Genomic DNA, 20,235 nt, shown 5'->3' with positions numbered 1-20,235 from the left:
TAAGCGTAAACTGTTGGAAGGGTGTTGAAAATTTGAATTGTTGTATCTGTCAAGACAGGTTTCTGTTAACCAGGGCTGTCGTGAACAATCTCTGTGGATGTGTTCAGCGGGCCAGCTACTCATGTGTTGATGCTGATGACTCAATGCAGATTAAGCAAAAAATTTGCCAAATGGTGAGAAATGCGTGATCACCTTCAAAGTATCAGTCCCCTCCCTCCCTCCCTGCCATTTGCCTGTCAGTCGCAATCTATTTCATGCCAGACTTGTGATCGCTCTGACCCTGGCAGTCTCATCATCCGGCTGAGGCTGGGTTTGAACTGGAAGAGGAAAGGATCTGTTGCGGTGCTGCCCGAGAGCTGCTCCCAGTGCCAGGTTTTGCACTGAGTGTGAATTGTGTGTGTGTGTGTCTGGGTGCGGATGGCAGAGCCCAGGGGGAAGCGGCAGAAGACCTGCCTGCCCATCTGCTCCCTGCACCAGCCGGCGCCCGGGAGCCGGGTCAAGCTCAACTACCCGCCCAGGGTGGAGGAGGCGGTGTGCGGGCTCATCAACCTCTTCCAGCAGCTCGCATACCGCCTGCAGGCTCTGGTAAGGCGGCCGGGCTCCGCGTCTGCCGGCGGGGGAGAGGGGGGAGGTGAGGGGGCCGGGGTGGGGAGAGGGGGAGGAGGGGAGGGGAGATGGGGGGGGGGAAGGAGGGGAGGGGAGATGGGGGGGGAGGAGGGGAGGGGAGATGGGGGGGGGGGAGGAGGGAGAGGGGCAGGGGTGGGGAGAGGGGAGAGATGGAGGAGGGGAGGGGAGATGGGGTGGGGAGAGGGGGAAGAGGGAGGGGAGAGATGGAGGAGGGGGAGATGGGGGGGGAGATGGGGGGGGGAGGAGGGAGAGGGGGAAGAGGGAGGGGAGATGGGGGGGGAGGAGGGAGAGGGGGAAGAGGGAGGGGAGATGGGGGGGGAGGAGGGAGAGGGGGAAGAGGGAGGGGAGATGGGGGGGGAGGAGGGAGAGGGGGCAGGGGTGGGGAGAGGGAGGGAGGTGGGGAGGAGGGAGAGGGGGCAGGGGTGGGGAGAGGGAGGGAGGTGGGGCAGGGAGAGGGGGAAGAGGGAGGGGGTGGGGGGGGGGGACTGGGAGGGTAGAGGGCAGGTGTCTACTTCCCCCCCCACTGACTGGGTCTTGTACTGGGGGCGGGGGCACGGAGGAGGGAGAGGGGGCCGGGGTGGGTAGAGGGTGGGGGGGGGGAGAGGGGGCCAGGGGATTGGGGAGAGGGAGGGAGGTGGGGGGGACAGAGACTGGGAGGGTGGAGGGGGGGACTGGGAGGGTAGAGGCTGGTGTCTGCTTCCCCCCCCCCACTGACTGGGTCTTGTACTGGGGGCAGTGGGGGGGGGGGGGGGGGGACAGGCTGGTGTCTCCTGTATCCCCCTGACTTGGGCTTGTACTGGGGGCTGAAGGGACGTGATCGGGGCCCAGGGGAGGCATGAGTTCGGGGCCAGGGGCAGCACGGGCCAGCCCACACTGCGATATGTGTGCGCACTAGGTCCGTGCAGCAGAGCAGGTCTCCAGTCATCCTGGTTCATCCCTTGCCACTGGACCAAGGCCTAGCTCTGTCAAGCCTGTATGGTAGCTGGTGTGCAGCGGCCACCACACGTTAAAAAAATCCACGCACAGACATCTTCCACCTTTCAGGATGTAGTTCAGGTCCTTCATTGAAACACCTGTGAACTTTTTTTTGGCATGGAAGCAAGTCATCCTCATTTCGAGGGACCGCCTATGATGATGATGATGGGTGCTGTCTGCTACATCCCCCTGACTGGGTCTTGTGGTGGGGAGTGTGGAGAGTGGGGGGTGGGTTGTGTCTGCTGCCTACTCCCAGATTGGTCCTTGTACTGGAAGATGGGGGATGGAGAGGGTGAGTGGTGTCCGATCCCTCTCCATGTGTCTTTAGTACTGACCAGTGGCTTAAGCAGCTACTTTAGTCAATGTGACTGGGGTCACCTCTGTGAGATTGTGGGCAATAGATTAGAGCGACCATATTTTCTAAACCGAATCCGGGGACACACATGGTGAGAGAGAGCACAGCAAAGTACCCAGGGCGCATTTCACCTTTTTTGCTTCTGCGAGTGGAATACGTGTAGAGACAGTGCCATTTTCACTTTACTCTGAAACTCGAATCTTGCATGTCTCTAGCAATCTGCACTCGTCCCTAAATACCCTAACTTTTAATTTCTCAATTTTAAAATCTGTTCCAAACAGACTGAGGTGTGAAACGCCTTCTGTCTCAGAAAGTCTCAGAAATCTCTTCCCAGTAGGAGAATTTAGAGCTCGCCTCATTCAGTAAAAAAAAAAATGACACACCATACTGATCTCTGAGGTGAAGTAAATCCATTCACCCACCAGCTCTCACTCGGCTTCTCCCGTGCATTTTAAAGGTTCCGCCGTCCGGCCGCTCACTATTGGCCACGACACGGGGGCAGGTGACTCAATCCCCCAGAGCGCAGTGTGGGCCGAGCTATCGACGAGGCCTTTTCTCTGCTGCGCTGCATTGTGGGAAGGCGGGGCCACCATTGCCGCCTCCGTTGAACCGGCTCATGGAATCCGTTCCTGAGCTCAAACCGGGCAGGAAGGAGTGGAGAATCTCCCCCGGGGTTTCTGTACATTCATTCGTGCTTTTAAAAAAAGCAAAGACTCTATACGGGGTGAGTTTTCTGAACCAGGGACTCTTCAGAGGACATAGGCACCTAATCCGGGGACTGTCCCCGGAAAACGCGTACGTATGGTCACCAGTGGGACCTGGTTAATACAAGATCTTGGGACACACGGTAGAGCTGTTGTAAGGAGAGGGTGATGGACTGTGAGAGAGTTTGTGCTGAGATGGGGCAGAGGTATTCATTTAAAACCGGGCTGCCAATAATGGGGAGTAATGTTAGAGGAGTGAAATCACTGACCTAGTTGAGCCTAGCACATTGCAAACCCATTTTAAAAATGTGAACTTTTCTTTTTAATTCAGTGAGTTGCATAAAATAAGTTACATTTTAAACCAAAATGGGTTAACAATGAACAGTACTGAGGATGCCTCGAGGATCAGCAATAAAATGGCCTTTCCCCAAAATAGATTTTTTTATAATGCTTGCAGGTTAACGATGCATTTATCCTGCAATTTTAGTACTATTGGGTCCAATTTTCACCAGCCCCTTTTTTCGGCGCACTTACTTTAAATGCGCCGGCTTTGCGCGCTGGAAACGGCACCAAAGAAAAGGGGCCCCATCCTGCCTGCTCTGCCAAGTCTCCGGTGTCCCAGCGTGGCGTAGCTCGTGAAGTGGGGGGGGTGGAGCAATAGGCCAGCACGGAAAGCACTGCTGGCACCTGCGCGCATGCGCAGTGAAGCCTGCGCGCATGCTCCTGCCCTCCCAGCGTGTGCTGCGGCCTGTGAGCAGGACCCGATGCTCGCAGCCCCTATCCCCGGCCGAAGGGACGCCCCGATCTCGCCACAACCTATCCCCGGCCGATTGGTCTCCCGCACCGACCGGCCGTCCCGCTGACTTCTCGGGCCAAGGTAGGACTTCAGTTTTACTTTTTTTATTTATTGATGGCTGTGCTTGAGAGTTTTGATTGGGGGTGGGGGGGAGGAGGAGGAGAGTTTTGGGTGGGGGGGGGATCTTTAAAAAAAAAACTTGATCTGGCATAAAAGTAGGACTTAAATATTTAATTTGTTATTGATTGATTGCTTATTACTTTGTGTGGTTTGTTTAGTGCTTTGTAAGCCTTGGTGCAGGTCCTCAGCTTCCTTGTATTTTTTATTTGTTATTGAATGCTTATTTTGTGCGTTATAAGTGTTGGTGCTTTAAATGTACTAACCTGCACCGAATTCTTAACTGCCCGCAATGTTTTTCAGAGCTGGCCACATACGCTGACCTAAGTCGATTTGGAGTAAGTTTTAGCTGGCCAAAGTGGCATAACTGGCCAAAACTGGTGTAAGTGGCTGGGAACGCCCCCTTTTGGAAAAAAAAACTGAACTAAAAAAAATCGTACCTAACTGACTTACTCTAGAGCAGATTTTGGGGGGAAAATGGCATTTTTTTAAACTTACGCCAGAAAAAGCAACTTACTCCAAAAGAATTGATGCAAGTCATGGCCAAAATTGGGCCCATTTGACTCCAGAGGAGAGTGGTTTGGGACTCCCTGAAGAATGATTTGACACTGCACGAGGTATAGCTTCAGTGCAAAAACTGGGATCTTTTCAGCTTCCTGGAAACTTTATAAATCTATGCACTATTTTAGAGAGTGGACACTCCCACCTGTCATCCCAAAACATTTGTATGCACAGAGCTCTCTCCCAGTAAAGGAAATTCAAATAAGAGTCGGGATGCCAGACAATATAAACACGGTACTGCTTGGCTCCAACCTATAGTGTAGTGACCAGTCTCAGACTTAGCTACAGTATAACGTACCCAAGTCTCAGCGAGCTGCAGTGTCATTATCATCTTCCATTCATTAGTTCTGTGATTCAGAATCGGATTGTAATACAACACAAGAAGCACTGGAGCTCACTGTATACTTTGACCCTCGATCAGTCGCTGATGAGGTGTATTTAGTGCAAAGCAAAGACAGTTTTTTGGGCGGTAGAAGTGCACTGAATTGGAAATAAGTGGAAGTGGTTTGAAAAAGGAGCAATTGCATAATGTGTCTGCTGGAGCATCTCAGATTAGCAATACAAGATTGGTCACTCTTTGGTTTTGAAAATATACTGCACCACGCCAACTGTTGTGCATGCGGGAGGAGCTGATCTGAGGAATTGTCAAACATAAGGAGCCTAGCTCTGAGTTCAGCAGCAAATGTTCTGTGTTTAATGATTTTCTCTGGGAAGTGCATAGGTATTAACTGTGAAAATAGTTGATTAAAGGCTGCTGTTACATTACAGATACCATTCAGAGACTGGTAGGTAAGCATTGCAATAGTTAGCTGGCAGACCTAAGTACACTGCCTCAATATGTATCACACTCTGCTCAGGCATAGAAGGTTTGCTCATTTTTAATGTTACAGAGCAGATGGGAACATCTCTTCTCTCAGAACATTAAATGGCTTACCTAGAGTTTAAAAAGTGCCCAGGCAGACCTTGGGAGTTATACTGCGCTCAGTACACAGTACAGGCAGTGTGCAACCAATTACTGGAGATTGCCAGCACAAGTCCTGATTTATGCTGTCATCTTATATCGATGTGCACCTAAAACCAGTTAACATCTACATGAAAAGTAGTGGAATAGCAGTCTAAAAGCATTTTAAGATGCTCCTCTTGGGTCCTAGTTGTAAAGGCAATGGGCAATTTAATACCAAACCATATAAGGCAGAAAACCTGCAGGTTTGCTCTTTTCTAAATGAGCTGATCTGAACAAGGGCATTAGTTGCATCATTACAAAAGGCCTTAGCACCCCTGAGAGAAGGGGAATTTACCCAGCTTCTGACCCTTACTTTGGTGCTCTGGCTGGAAAATTCTCGTATCTCTGGACCGCGAATGAAAGTGAGATTGGGCTAGTTGAATAGTGTGTGGACTGGCACTGCCTCAACAAACAAAGAATAGCAGCTTGTGTTGGATATTGGAGGTCTGCTGAGTCCATTGAACTTCACCATAACCAGCATTGGCACCTTCAGCTAGGATGGAAAAAAAATGGGAAAAATTAAAGCTGGCTATCAAGAACTATTAGTACTTGAAATGTTCAGTGGCGACTCCCTTTCCGAAATTGCCCCGCGGGAAATTGCCCCATGTGGAATTGCGCCACTGGAACCAGTCGGTGCCACAAATCCTCCCTGGTGGCCCAGTGTTTGCCACTAAATTGGCTGCAGAGTTCGCAGCGGCCCTCCCCTTTAACTGAAGGGGAGGGACGTTGTGACGCGCCAGCACGATGATGTCATCGGCGCAGGTGACTTGGAACGTCGGCCGCTCCGACCCGCCCCCACTTCCGCCCCCAGCTGGTGACAGCTACTCCGACCCGCCCGTACTTCTGCCTCTCTCCCGCTACCTACACCGCTCCAACCAGAAACATAAGCTGAAAATTGCCAGAATGTCCGCCCCTTCGTTTCAATGCCCCTTCTAAACTCAATACCATTAGGTCAATTGTGAATTAAAAAGTAACACCCCATATTGCTGAATCTTCCACAGGAGACCTGATGAACTGCACTGTTACCATAATTGACAAATGCCCACTGTTATCTGAACTTGCAGCATGTGTGCATCGAATATTTTAACATAGCAGAACCTCCAGTTCTTCACAATTGGAATCAGACTTGAGCAGGAGTAGGAGGAAGAATGGAGAAGGAGTAAAAGGCTCGGTCAAGGAGATTTTGAAGGAGGGCGAAGATGTGTCACAAGGTGACGAATTGACGGAGTGGGAGTATGGTGGCAGATGACTGAAAGTTTTGCATTGATGTACCATGGAGGGAGGGGGAAACAGATTAGACCAGAGTCGGAGGAGCAGAGGATACAAACAGGGAGGTAGGACTGAATGGAGAAGCAAGAATACAGAGGGATGTCTGGACATTGTTGAGGATTCTGATGTTCAGCAAGGACCAATTGGTGAGCAGTATATCACCTGTGATAGGTTGCGGGCAGTAGAAGTTTAGATGAGTTGGAGTTTATTGAGAGTAGAGCTTGTGAGGCCCATTGAAGAGATTATTGGAAAAGTTGAATATAACAAAAACAGGGATGAGGTTTACAGCAGAAATGGGGGTGTGGTAAGATAGAGATGGGCAATATTTCAAAAGTAAAAGCAAGCAATCTGGTCAGACTGAACATAAGCTTTGAAACTCAGCTCAAGATTACACAAAATTATACACACCATCAAGTTGAGCTTGTGCAAGGATCCAGGAAGGCGGATGAGATCAAGGGCTATAGCAAGAGCTGCTGGGTCAAGGAGGGGTAGATTAATGGTCACCTGAGTTAGGAGGGGAGTCAAAGCAGCAGGAGCTTTATGGAAGAACTGAATCTGGTGAGAGTTGAGGTGGAAATAGGAAAGAAGTAGTGTTGTGAGGGTTTAACTGAGGTCAAGGGTAGGGTGGGAATAGTCAGGAAGGCTAGAGGCCTGTAACCCATCCTGCACTATGGCCCAGTTTTCAACTCAGTCCTTACATAATTGGCTCCCTGTACCCCAAATGTATAAGACGTTAAAATCCCCGTTCTTGTCTTCAAATCCCTCTGCAGCATCACCCCATCTGATCTCTGCAACCTCCTCCAGCCTTAAATGTGCTCCTTCACCTGTCTATTCTTGGACTCTAACCTTTTATCAGTCAGTCTTTCCTTTGCCCCGCCATTGGTGGCACATACTTCAGGCGTCTCCTGCTATCTGGAGTGCCCTTCCTAAATCTTCTGGTCTCTCCATTTCTTTCCAGCTTTAAAAGACCCATCTTTTCAACCAACCTTTCAATCGACTCCTATCTCCATGGCTCTGTGTTTATTGATTGGTTGATTTTGTTCTCTGAAATGTGCCTTGGGATAGTTTATACATTTAAAAGTGCAATTTGTGCTGTTATCGTTACAAGAGTCATTCTTCAGATGAGATGTTAAACCAAGGTCTTGTCTTACTGTTCTGGTGACTCTGGTCAGTATTAAAGATCCCAGGGTAAAATCCAAAGAGAAAAGTTCTCCTAGGCAACATTCCTCCCTCAGTCAACACCACCAGAAACAGATTACTTGGTCACTTATCTCATTATTGTTTGTGAGACCTTGTGCAAAATGGCTGTTGCACTTACTTACATAACAACAGTCATCATATTTCAAAATAATTATTGTGCGTGAAGTGTTTGGAGATGTTTTTGAGAACTGTAGTAGGATGCTATATAAAAAGTATTTTTTTCTGTAATTGGAAAAAATCTCCTGTGCCATTGCCCTTAGATAATGTGGAGGAGCGAGTATTTGTGATTTTAGCTTCTAAGCAGCGTGTATAAAGTGGTATATCACTTTATGGCCAACGTTTAAATATACCCACAGGTGAAGCATCCCAGCTGCAGTCCTCAAGACCTGTATACTAGAACAAACAGCCTTTCCAGTCAAGTTGTTCCAGTGCGCCTATGACACTGGCATCCACCTGACTATACGGAAAATTGTCTAGGTTGGTCTTATCCACAAAAATACAAAACAATTCAAATCAGCTTATTACAGCCCTGTCAGCTTCCTCTCAATCTTCAGCAAAGTAATGAAAGGAGTCACGAATAGTGGCATTAGATGGCACCTAATCACCAAGAGCTTTCTCACCTATGCTCAGTTAGCTTTCTCCCAGGGAACCAAACTTGATCACAACCTTGGTCTAGATGTGAGCAGAAGGGCTGAATGCCACAGGAGAAGCGAGTGTAGCTGCCCTCAGCATCAAGGTTGAGGATAGCACCAAGGGAGAACTAAGGCCAATGTGGGTCCAGTGGCTTATGTCATAATTAACACATAAGAAAATGGTTGTGGTTGTTGGAAGCACATTATTGCAGTTTGGCATCATCAGCATACATGTGGAATCTAACCCCATGTTTGTGGATGGTGTTATGAAGGGGCTGCATTTAGAAGATAATGAAAAGACCAAGAATAGGTCCTAGGGGGACTCGAGGTAACGGTGTCATTATTGGAGATGCTTTGGCTATGATTGAATAGGTCAGAGTAGAACCAAGTAAGTACTATTTCTAGACTGCTGGTCCCTCATTTTGTGCTCCCATCTCTCAGGGTCTGGAGAGATCAGCGACACACCAAAGGCCACTTCCACTTGTCTTGTGCACTGACCTAACACTTCAGATAGACAGTGTAACATTAACAATTCCTTGTTCATTGCTGCACAGCTGCCTGCCACTCCTAGTCCCTTCAGTGCTTAATTCACAAAAATCCAACTTAAGCCACTGCTGCAATTAGGTTGGCCCCTTGAATTCTCCAAAAGACTCGCAAGCTTTCACTCTGGGAACAAGCACGCGATTACTAAATGCGTCATCTTCAATCTCGAACACAAAATAAAAGTTAATAAACTGTTTACCCAGTGCCCTCCCCTCCCTAAAATGCCAGGCACAGATCCGTGTGTATACGTCAAGTTAGTAACTGGGTCATCGGGAAATACTGCTTTAAAATTGGAATGTCCTATAGTACAAAATGCCTTACTTACGCGTAAGAACACGTTTTAAGATCCGCCCTAATTGATTCACAGCTAAAAGGCACAGTAAATTTTCCGCCTCGTCTTTCACTCGAGTTAATTATAACATTTGGGGGGGGTAAAAAAAAACAGCAGTGATTGGCATTGGACCTTCGGATCTAACAAAGCGCCACTGAAATAGTAACCATCCTAGTAATTTAATAACCCATTAAGTCACGATAGGGCAGTGCTGATCTCTTCCTCCGCCCATGGGGAAGGAGGCAGTTAGAGACAAGACCATCCAGCCCTCAACCCTCGTGCAGTGGTGTTTCTCTCATGTTATAGGTTCCATATTCATAACCTCCAAGACATTGCCATAAGGAATGAGTCAGCCCTTCACACTGCTGTACTTTGTTTTTGGAATTAACCTTTTATATTAGCAACTAAGGAGGTGGTATTCAGTAAGATAATGGGACTAAAGGCAGATAAATCCCCTGGACCTGATGGCTTGCATCCTAAGGTCTTAAGAGAAGTAGCAGCAGGGATAGTGGATGCATTGGTTGTAATTTACCAAAATTCCCTGGATTCTGGGGAGGTCCCAGCAGATTGGAAAACTGCAAATGTAACGCCCCTATTTAAAAAAGGAGGCAGACAAAAAGCAGGGAACTATAGACCAGTTAGTCTAACATCTGTGGTTGGGAAAATGTTCGAGTCCATTATTAAAGAAGCAGAACATTTGGAAAAGCAAAATTCGGTCAGGCAGAGTCAGCATGGATTTATGAAGGGGAAATCATGTTTGACAAATTTGCTAGAATTCCTTAAGGATGTAACGAACAGCGTGGGTAAAGGGGAACCAGTGGATGTAGTGTATTTGGACTTCCAGAAGGCATTTGACAAGGTGCCACATAAAATGTTACTGCACAAGATAAAAGATCACTGGGTTGGGGGTAATATATTTGCATGGATAGAGGATTGGCTAACGAACAGAGAACAAAGAGTCGGGATAAATGGTTCATTCTCTGGTTGGCAATCAGTAACTAGTGTGGTGCCGCAGGGATCAGTGCTGGGACCCCAACTTGGCCTTTATTGCAAACGGGATGGAGTATAAAAGTAGGGCAGTCTTGCTACAGTTGTACATGGTATTGGTGAGGCCACACCTGGAATAATGCATACAGTTTTGGTTTCCACATTTACGAAAGGATATACTTGCTTTGGAGGCAGTTCAGAGAAGGTTCACTAGGTTGATTCCACAGATGAGGGGGTTGACTTATGAGGAAAGGTTGAGTAGGTTGGGCCTTTACTCACTGGAATTCAGAAGAATGAGAGGTGATCTTATCGAAATGTATAAGATTATGAGGGGGCTTGACAAGGTGGATGCAGAGAGGATGTTTCCGCTGATAGGAGTGACTAGAACTAGAGGGCATGATCTTGGAATAAGGGGCCACCCATTGAAAATTGAGATGAGGAGAAATTTCTTCTCTGAGGGTTGTGGATCTGTGGAATTCGCTGCCTCAGAGAGCGGTGGAAGCTGGGACATTGAATAAATCTAAGACAGAAATAGACAGTTTCTTGAACAATAAGGGAATAAGGGGTTATGGGGAGCGGGCAAGGAAGTGAGCTGAGTCCATGATCGGATCAGCCGTGATCGTATTAAATGGCGGAGCAGGCTCGAGGGCCTTCTCCTGCTCCTATTTCTTATGTTCTTATGTTTTACCTGGTTGAGCCCCAAACTTTTCTGTTTCTCCATCCGTTGTTCTATCAATGTAACATAAAATAATGGTGTGATAACGGCACCAGGGATTTCCCTCGCTCCTGGGGCCCCGATCTAGCTGGTGATCAATCTGTTGGCCGTCACTCACTGTATCTGCTTGCTCTTTCACCCCCCTTTTTGTCAGGCGCAGATTTTCGAACAAGATGACATCGCTCTGCCCAGAGTTGCTGGCTATTTCCGGAAAACAGCTGAAGAGGAAGGGAAGAACGCTGAATCCTTAATCGACTACCAGAAGGAGCGAGGCGGTTACTACTGCGCTAAGGACATTCAGGTATTGGCAGGAGTTCGACCATCGAGCCAGCAGCAGGCAGGGTTATCTGACCGTCCCATACCAGATCCTGCAGAGAGAAGTGTGTTTATCCCAAACCGGTTTCATCTCAAATAGATTAATCCATTGGCCAACATGTAATGTGACTTTTAAATTCTGATCCATACCATCATCACAGTATCACATGGCTCCGGTTGGGGTGGAGTGTAGAATGTTTTAGTATAAAGGGTGTTGCAGTTGTGGTAGGACAGACTGGTTGGGCTGGGTGCTCTTTGCCTTTCCGTCATTGTCCATAGGCTTATATGTAATCTTTAGGACTGCTGACCGAGGGCCGTGCGGCTCTTTGTCGGCCGGCGCGGACACGATGGGCCGGAATGGCCTCCTTCTGCGCTGTAAGTTTCTATGTTTCTATCTTCCTGTTCAACGTTGTGGGTAACTGGAGAACTTTTAATAGCTCTAGAATGGTGTCAAAAGCCAGTGCAACAAATCTAAGGTCACTCAGGGAACCGTTAGCTGATGGTAGATTGCCGTCTCTGCTAACGAGTTCTACATCGCCAAAAAAGTATTCTTTTTGAACTAAGTTGATTTAGGCAAATTGCTTTTCCTTGGGGAGGTTCCAACGGATTGGAAAACTGCAGATGTAACGCCCCTATTCAAAAAAGGAGGCAGACCTAAAAGCAGGAAGCTATGGACCAGTTAGTCTAACATCTGTCGTTGGTAAAATGCTGGAGTTCATTATCAAGAAAGCAGTAGCAGGACATTTGGAAAAGCATAATTCAATCAAGCAGAGTCAGCATGGTTTTATGACAAACTTGCTGGAGTTCTTTGAGGATGTAACAAGCAGGATGGATAAGGGGGAACCAGTGGATGTGTATTTGGATTTTCAGAAGGCATTCGGTAAGGTGCCACATAAAAGGTTACTGTACAAGATAAATGTTCACAGTGTTCATGGTAAGTGGAGCTGAGTCCACGGCCAGATCAGCCATGATCTTGTTGAATGGCGGAGCAGGCTCGAGGGGCTCGATGGCCTACTCCTGTTCCTAATTCTTATGTTCTTATGTGTTCGGGATAATATATTAGCATGGATAGAGGATTGGCTAACTAACAGAAAACAGAGAGTCGGGATAAATGGTTCATTCTCGGGTTGGCAACCAGTAACTAGTAGAGTGCCGCAGGGATCAGTGCTGGGACCCAAACTATTTACAATCTATATTAAAGAATTGGAAGAAGGAACCGAGTGTAACGTAGACAAGTTTGCTGACAATACAAAGATGGGAGGGAAAGCAATGTGTGAGGATACAAAAAATCTGCAAAAGGACATAGACAGGCTAAGTGAGTGGGCAAAAATTTGGCAGATGGAGTATAATGTTGGAAAGTGAGGTCATGCACTTTGGCAGAAAAAAATCAAAGAGCAAGTTATTATTTAAATGGAGAAAGATTGCAAAGTGCTGCAGTACAGCGGGACCTGGGGGTACTTGTGCATGAAACACAAAAGGTTAGTATGCAGGTACAGCAAGTGATGAGGAAGCCCAATGGAATCTTGGCCTTTATTGCAAAGGGGATGGAGTATTAAATCAGGGAAGTCTTGCTATAGTTGTACAGAGTATTGGTGAGGCCACACCTGGGATACTGCGTGCAGTTTTGGTTTCCATATTTACGAAAGGATATACTTGCTTTGGAGGCAGTTCAGAGAAAGCTCACGAGGTTGATTCCACAGATGAGGGGGTTGACTTATCAGGAAAGGTTGAGTAGGTTGGGCCTCTACTCATTGGAATTCAGAAGAATGAGAGGTGATCTTATTGAAACGTATAAGATTATGACGAGCTTGACAAGGTGGATGCAGAGAGGATGTTTCCACTGATAGGGGAGACTAGAACTAGAGGGCATGATCTTAGAATAAGGGGCTGCCCATTTAAAACAGATGAGGAGGAATTTCTTCTCAAACGGTTGTAAATCTGTAGAATTTTCTGCCTCTGAGAGCTCTGGAAGCTGGGACGTTGAATAAATTTAAGACAGAAATAGACAGTTTCTTGAACAATAAGGGGTTATGGGGAGCGGGCGGGGAAGTGGAGCTGAGTCCATGATCAGATCAGCCATGATCTTATTGAATGGCGGAACAAGCTCATGGGGCCGTATGGCCTAATCCTTTCCTATTTCTTATGTTCTTATTCCGGTTGGCAAACAGTAACGAGTGGAGTGCCGCAGGGATCAATGTCGGGGCTTCAACTACTTACAATCTATATGACTTGGATGAAGGGACCGAGTGTAATGTAGCCAAGTTTGCTAAGTGAGTGGGCAAGAATTTGGCAGATGGAGTACAATGTGGGAAAATGAGAGGTTATTGATTTTGGCAGAAAAAATAGAAAAGCAAATTTTAATTTAAATGGAGAAAAATTGCAAAGTGCTGTAGCACAGAGGGCCTGGGGCCCTTGTGCATGAAACACAAAATGTTAGTATGAAGGTACAGCAAGTAATCAGGAAGAGAAATGTTGGCCTTTATTGCAAGGGGGATAGAGTATAAAAGCAGAGAGGTCCTGCTACAACTGTACAGGGTATTGGTGAGGCCACACCTGGAGTACTGTGTGCAGCTTTGGTCTCCGTATTTAAGGAAGGATATACTTGCATTGGAGGCTGTTCAGAGAAGGTTCACTAGATTGGAGATGAGGGAGTTGACTTATGAAGATAGGTTAAGCAGGTTGCGCCCATGCTCATTGGCGTTCAGAAAAATGAGAGGTGATCTTATCGAAACATAAGATAATGAGGGGGCTCAACAAGGTGGATGCAGAGAGGATATTTCCACTCATAGGGGAAACTAAAACTTGGGAGCATAGTCTCAGAATAAGGGGCCGCCCATTTAAAACTGAGATGAGGTGAAATTTCTTTTTTCGGAGGGTTGTAAATCTGTGCACTTCTCTGCCCCAGAAAGCTGTGGAGGCTGTGTCACTGAATATATTTAAGGCGGTGATTGACAGATTTTTGAGCGATAAGGGAATAAAGGGTTATGGGGAGCGGGCAGGGAAGTGGAGCTGGGTCCATGATCAGATCAGCCATGATCGTATTAAATGGCGGAGCAGGCTCGCGGGGTCAAATGGCCTACTCCTGCTCTTATGTTCTTAGATAGATTAATGAATTATGTTTTTTGCCCATGAATTGTCATCTCAGTGAACTTGTGGCAGAAAGAGGCAGGAAACAGTATTGTTGGCCATTAGGTTAAATAGAGCAATACATGACACAACTAAAGGAGGGGCGAGGAAGGGAATGTTGTTGTGGTTCTGAAACCCATCTGGAACTTCTTTATTCAATCAGGGTGCATACAGAGAGGACCCTTGGGTTCTATGGGAGTTGTTGGAAGACGATAAAGAACTCTGGACAAGCAACCATAAATGCGATAAATTTCAGTTTTCAGTGTACGCTAAGGGCTGTTATTTTACCAAGTTATTTACTCATACTGAGTTACAAACCAGTAATCCAAACGGTTCAGAGGATGTCAAACTGGGAGCCAAACTCAAATAGTCTATGTCTTTATTTCTCCCAGATGATGAAGTTTGACTCCCATGCACTATGACAGCTCAATGCTGCCTTGCTAATGATAGATGGAACTACTTCAGATTTATGGGGCGATGCTGTGCCAGGGACATCCAGTACTAAAATGCCAATAATTCTAATATGTTTCATCTGTAACCATAGTTATTCCATCTTAATCAAATTAGGGTCCAGTCCAGCAGCGATGTGAATGTCTAAATGACAGGCCTTATGTATTCAGTCCATAAGTATGAACTAGAGTGTAGGAAAGTTGCCTGGACCAACTCAACCACAATAGAGCTGAAGTCTTTTTAAAAAAAAATTGAAGCAACATGAAGTCATAGTCACGGGGAATGGGTAGTTGTTGGTCTGAGAATGGACCTGTATCCAGGATAAATGATGATCACAAAACAAGACAAAAAAAACTTCTGCAAAGTGTCAGTATCTTATTAAAATAGCAGATTCGTGAAAGTAATTACAATGCCTTAAACCCATCAGAGATGTCAGGTGACTGTTGTGAAATGTGGTCTTTGATACCACAAGTGCTTTTGGATTTGCTTTTGAATGGGTGACACATTAAGTGATCGGGCTGTATCCATATCCATGAGATGTAGTCCGCTATTAGCTGGGATGCGGTAAAGAAAGAATTTGCATTTATATAACGCATTCCACGTACCTGACGTCCCAAAGTGCATCACGGCCAATTAACTACTTTCTAAGTATAATCATTGTCGTAATAGACATCAGCTCCCAAATAGTTGGCAGAAAGTACAGGCGCTCCGGCAGAGACATCCAAAAGATTCTTGTAATGTAAATGTCTTCTTGGTGATGACTTTCCATGGGATTCTCCTGATGGTCCGCCGTAACATTGGCGGAAAACCTAGACATTCCAGAGGTTTCTGCCGAAGTTAGAGCGGACAAGCGGGAGAAGCCCCCTTCCCCTCCCCCCCCAAATCAGTTTTCCTCATTTGACCTATTTTTTTTTTACTGATGATCCCTTGCAGAAACCCAGAACCGAGTCAGTGCAGAACATTCGCCAGGCGCTGGAGCTGACACTCCGCCAGTGGAAAACGGTGGCGACCTTCTTGGAAGAACTCTGTGCGCTGAGCAAAAGCTGCATGGACCCCCATACCGCCAGCTTCGTCAAGAAACGTCTGCTCGTCCCCAAAATCCGGCAAATCAAAGTGGCCGGCGACTTGATCACCAACGCCAACCGGCTGGGTTGTACAGACGAAGGGCAAGGCAGCTTTGGGGAGTACCTCATTGACCGGCTGCAGGAAGAGTTGGATGGGCCTCTTGCCTGAGCTGGTCATTGTTTGTATTACTTTCTATAAGCCAAAAATCACAACTTTTCTATCTGCAATGCGTCGAGTTCAGTCCTTTAGGAAACGATTCACCCCTTTTCTAGCTGAATGATTTAAATGTCTCCTTTTTAAAACCATTGAGCCTCAATCCTGTTCCAGGAGATTTATTTTTAAATTTATGAAAATAGATAAATCACAGTGAAGGAAGGTTTCTATTAGTCAGTCTTATACACTCCATTAGGGCCCCATGCAAACTGCACTTTTGGTTGGAAGATGCTCCAACATTGGAGCCACGTCCAATCTCCCCAAACAACAGTGAGATAAATATTGTCAGGAACCCGGTCCTTTTACAAAGAGTAGGTACAAAGTCTCCAAGTTTCTTTAGTATTAAAAAGGTAAAGAATAACTGGAGGTGAGAACATGATTTGATTCAAATATGGACCCATTCTTTTACCCAAGTACATCAGTTATGTTACATATTCCCAAGTCTATCACCAGTTAATCTTGTCCCCGATCTGGGAGCGATTTTAACTCTGCTACCTGGCGGTTGAGTAGTTAAAATCGCCCTGGCTCTTACCTGTCGTAAAGTCGACATGATCGCAACATCTGCAATTTTAAGCTGCTCTCCTGAACAGGCAGCAAGGAACGCACTAGGAGCCAACTGGGTCCTTCTTTACATATGCAGGTTGCGGCCCAATGACTTCATTAAGACCCGACTGTAATTTTAACTCGGGCCTGAGCGGGGAGACCAACTGGAGTTAAAATCAGGGCATGATCCATCTCCTAAAACGGGAATGTTACCGTTGGCACAAATCTAACTGACTCATCATCATAGGCAGTCCCTCGGAATCGAGGAAGACTTGCTTCCACTCTTTAAATGAGTCCTTAAGTGGCTGCACAGTAACTGACTAGCGGGATATTCTCTGCCGGGTTTTAAAAGGACACCTTTCCCTCGATTTGCAACGTGGGTAATGCCAGTGAAACCACAGCGTCCAACAGCCCATTATTTCGAGGTTCTTGTTCAAATACAACACAAAAGTGCAACTACACACATCTACAAAACCAAGACTAGTATAAAATCTGTAGTATTCTTCTGTCGCTTGGAGTCCTTACAATTAGGCAACAGAAAGGGACTAACACTTGCCAGCCTATCGACGTGGTATATTCGGTGCCACAGTATATTCTCGCCCATGGGTCAATCATTCACGACATTTATGTTGCGTATTAATTTTTCAGACAGATTTTATGTTTCCACTTACTTTTGAGTAGAGCAAGTTGACGATAGATCTCTATTAAATGTCTATGCAACAGGTTTCCTATCTGCACCTTACTGCGTGAGGGGTTATGGGGAGCGGGCAGGGAAGTTTAGCTGAGTCCATGATCAGATCAGCCATGATCGTATTGAATGGTGGAGCAGGCTCGAGGGGCCCTATGGCCTACTCCTGCTCCTATTTCTTATGTAAAGCGGTGCAATACTGAATTGCTTTGAGAAGTCCCACTGCAGTCATTATGCTGCGGTTCTTAGTGGGGTCTTGCACCAAAAATACATCCCAATCAAGTGAGGTAGCTCGCTGAGAAGTGGGCAGTAGTTGCGAAATGGTTTTATAAAGCGAAGGGAATGCCCGAGGTAATATTCTCTTTTGTCCTGTAAGTGCGCTCTGGACATGACCTCGCTTTCTGCCAACTCAGGATTGGATCTACATTCATAGAAACATAGAAAATAGGTGCAGGAGTAGGCCATTCGGCCCTTCTAGCCTGCACCGCCATTCAATGAGTTGATGACTGAACATGCAACTTCAGGACCCCATTCCTGCTTTCTCGCCATACCCCTTGATCCCCCTAGTAGTAAGGACTACATCTAACTCCTTTTTGAATATATTTAGTGAATTGGCCTCAACAACTTTCTGTGGTAGAGAATTCCACAGGTTCACCACTCTCTGGGTGAAGACGTTTCTCCTCATCTCGGTCCTAAATGGCTTACCCCTTATCCTTAGACTGTGACCCCTGCTTCTGGACTTCCCCAACATTGGGAACATTCTTCCTGCATCTAACCTGTCTAAACCCATCAGAATTTTAAACATTTCTATGAGGTACCCTCTCATTCTTCTGAACTCCAGTGAATACAAGCCCAGTTGATCCAGTCTTTCTTGATAGGTCAGTCCCGCCATCCCGGGAATCAGTCTGGTGAACCTTCGCTGCACTCCCTCAATAGCAAGAATGTCCTTCCTCAGGTTAGGAGACCAAAACTCCAGGTGTGGCCTCACCAAGGCCCTGTACAACTGTAGCAACACCTCCCTGCCCCTGTACTCAAATCCCCTTGCTATGAAGGCCAACATGCCATTTGTTTTCTTAACCGCCTGCTGTACCTGCATGCCAACCTTCAATGACTGATGTACCATGACACCCAGGTCTCGTTGTACCTTCCCTTTTCCTAATCTGTCACCATTCAGATAATAGCCTGTCTCTCTGTTTTTACCACCAAAGTGAATAACCTTACATTTATCCACATTATACTGCATCTGCCATGCATTTGCCCACTCACCTAACCTATCCAAGTCGCTCTGCAGCCTCATAGCATCCTCCTCACAGCTCACACTGCCACCCAACTTAGTGTCATCTGCAAATTTGGAGATACTACATTTAATCCCCTCGTCCAAATCATTCGTCCCCATTCCCTGCAGTGAGAAACTTTTGACGGCTTTTGGATCGTGACTCTCTCCAAGTCAGCAAGGTGTATTCTAACAGCCTCCCCGCTGCCTCATTGTCTCCCCGCGGGGCTGGCATCATTGGGTCAGTAAACCCTCTTAGACTCCTGTCTGCCTTCCCTTGACATCCCAGCGGCAGGCATTACAAGTGCGCGCGCCCTTACATTCAACACTTAAAATATTTTAAAAACTAAAAATGAAAGTGCAGTTTTATAACCTTTCAGAAGCTGAAATATTGTATCGCAGTATAAATTTATTCTTAAATCAGAGCCTTTTTGAAAGCGATTTTCCAAATATTTTTCATACAGTTTTTTAAAAAAAAGGTATTTTCACAGTCTTACTTGACACGATTATAGGCGTGATTTACAATTGGTTCTGTAAAGCTGTGTTGTGGAATGGGTTGCTAGCCTGTCTCTCTTCTATGTCGCTTACTGCTGGCAATGCTCAATGCCAGGTAGCGATGCACTGTGTATGTAGGTTGCTGCCTGCGGGTTTATATGCTTTTTATACTGGTGCAATTCATCTCACTGTTTTGCAATAAAGTCGATTTATACACCGTGTACCTGCTTCGCTGCTTGTGTCCAGAGTCTGAGAAAAGGTTTGCGATACTCACAGCGTGTGTTATAAAAGATATAGTCCGGAGGCTGTGCCTTCACCTTGCACATCTTTAACTCGCATTCAGTTAAAATTCAGGCCGACAGAATTTGTTTCAATGAACATTTCTCGGCTGTCTGTCTCCGCCTTTGATACAATTCCGCTAAAAACGCACACTATTCGCATTATTAGCGTGAATGGCGACCTCTGTTACAATTCAGTGAAGCTCCTTAGCCAGGTGTGTAAACCACCTCCACAATTGGAACTAACATCGCCTTTAGATTCTGAGCGCTCCAAGGGTGTGACACAGCGTTAGTGCCACACAGACACCGCTCAGACTTACTGCACAGTTAACTAAATAACCGCAGGACGCGGTTTCTGCAATCCCTGTGTACTGTAGTCGAGCAGAAGGTAGCCGCTTCTGACGGGACAATGTTGCGCAGAGAGGGTAATCGCTCCGTTATTTCCGGAAGTCGAACCACCTCGCTTGACTTTTTGAAAGGAGTAAGAAGTATCGGAGCTAGCCACGGAAAAGTCCTCCTGTAATGCAAAATGTCAGGAAGAGAATCCGCAAATCTCCCACTTTCAGCAGTCTGAGACCTGACATTCTGGGACTGTCCCACTATCAAAATCTAGCTGATATCCTCGGGTATAATTCCATTGCCAGAATCATGGTGATAAGAACAGGTATCTAACTCGCATTCAGTTAAAATTCAGGCCGGCAGAGTTTGTTTTCATAAACATTTCACGGCTGTCTGCCTCAGCCTTCGAAACAATAAATGCAATTGCCCTAAAGCACACTATTCACATCCTCAGTATTGAAGCACTGACCATACTCGATCAGCTTCGCTAGGCAGGCCACATAGTTCACATGCCAGATAAGAGACTCCCTAAGCAAATGCTTTATGCGGAGCTCCTTCATGGTAAACGAGCCAAAGGTGGGCAGTGGAAACGTAACAAGGACACCCTCAAAGCCTCGCTGATAAAATGCAACATC

General features: G+C 46.5%; 1 protein-coding gene across 1 annotated transcript; it reads left to right on the top strand.

Annotated features, from left to right (window-relative positions):
- Positions 1-269: 269 nt before the first annotated feature.
- LOC139280243 (ferritin light chain) lies at positions 270-19,198 on the top strand. Its single transcript, XM_070899872.1, has 3 exons — positions 270-585; positions 10,970-11,116; positions 15,640-19,198. Exons 1-3 carry the CDS (start codon positions 418-420, stop codon positions 15,937-15,939), a joined length of 615 nt encoding a protein of 204 aa, XP_070755973.1. The 5' UTR covers positions 270-417; the 3' UTR covers positions 15,940-19,198.
- Positions 19,199-20,235: the final 1,037 nt, after the last annotated feature.

The sequence above is a fragment of the Pristiophorus japonicus genome, chromosome 14 (genome assembly GCF_044704955.1).
Source record: "Pristiophorus japonicus isolate sPriJap1 chromosome 14, sPriJap1.hap1, whole genome shotgun sequence".
NCBI lineage: Eukaryota > Metazoa > Chordata > Chondrichthyes > Pristiophoridae > Pristiophorus > Pristiophorus japonicus.
This window is presented reverse-complemented; position numbering and strand designations above follow the sequence as displayed.

What these genes read in the sequence shown, in the direction of transcription:
- LOC139280243 (XM_070899872.1), top strand. Translation starts at nt 418, where the DNA reads ATGGCAGAGCCCAGGGGGAAGCGGCAGAAGACCTGCCTGCCCATCTGC. An exon ending in CATACCGCCTGCAGGCTCTG is followed by an intron (nt 586 to 10,969) that starts GTAAGGCGGCCG and finishes CCTTTTTGTCAG; the next exon opens with GCGCAGATTTTCGAACAAGA. An exon ending in ACTGCGCTAAGGACATTCAG is followed by an intron (nt 11,117 to 15,639) that starts GTATTGGCAGGA and finishes GATCCCTTGCAG; the next exon opens with AAACCCAGAACCGAGTCAGT.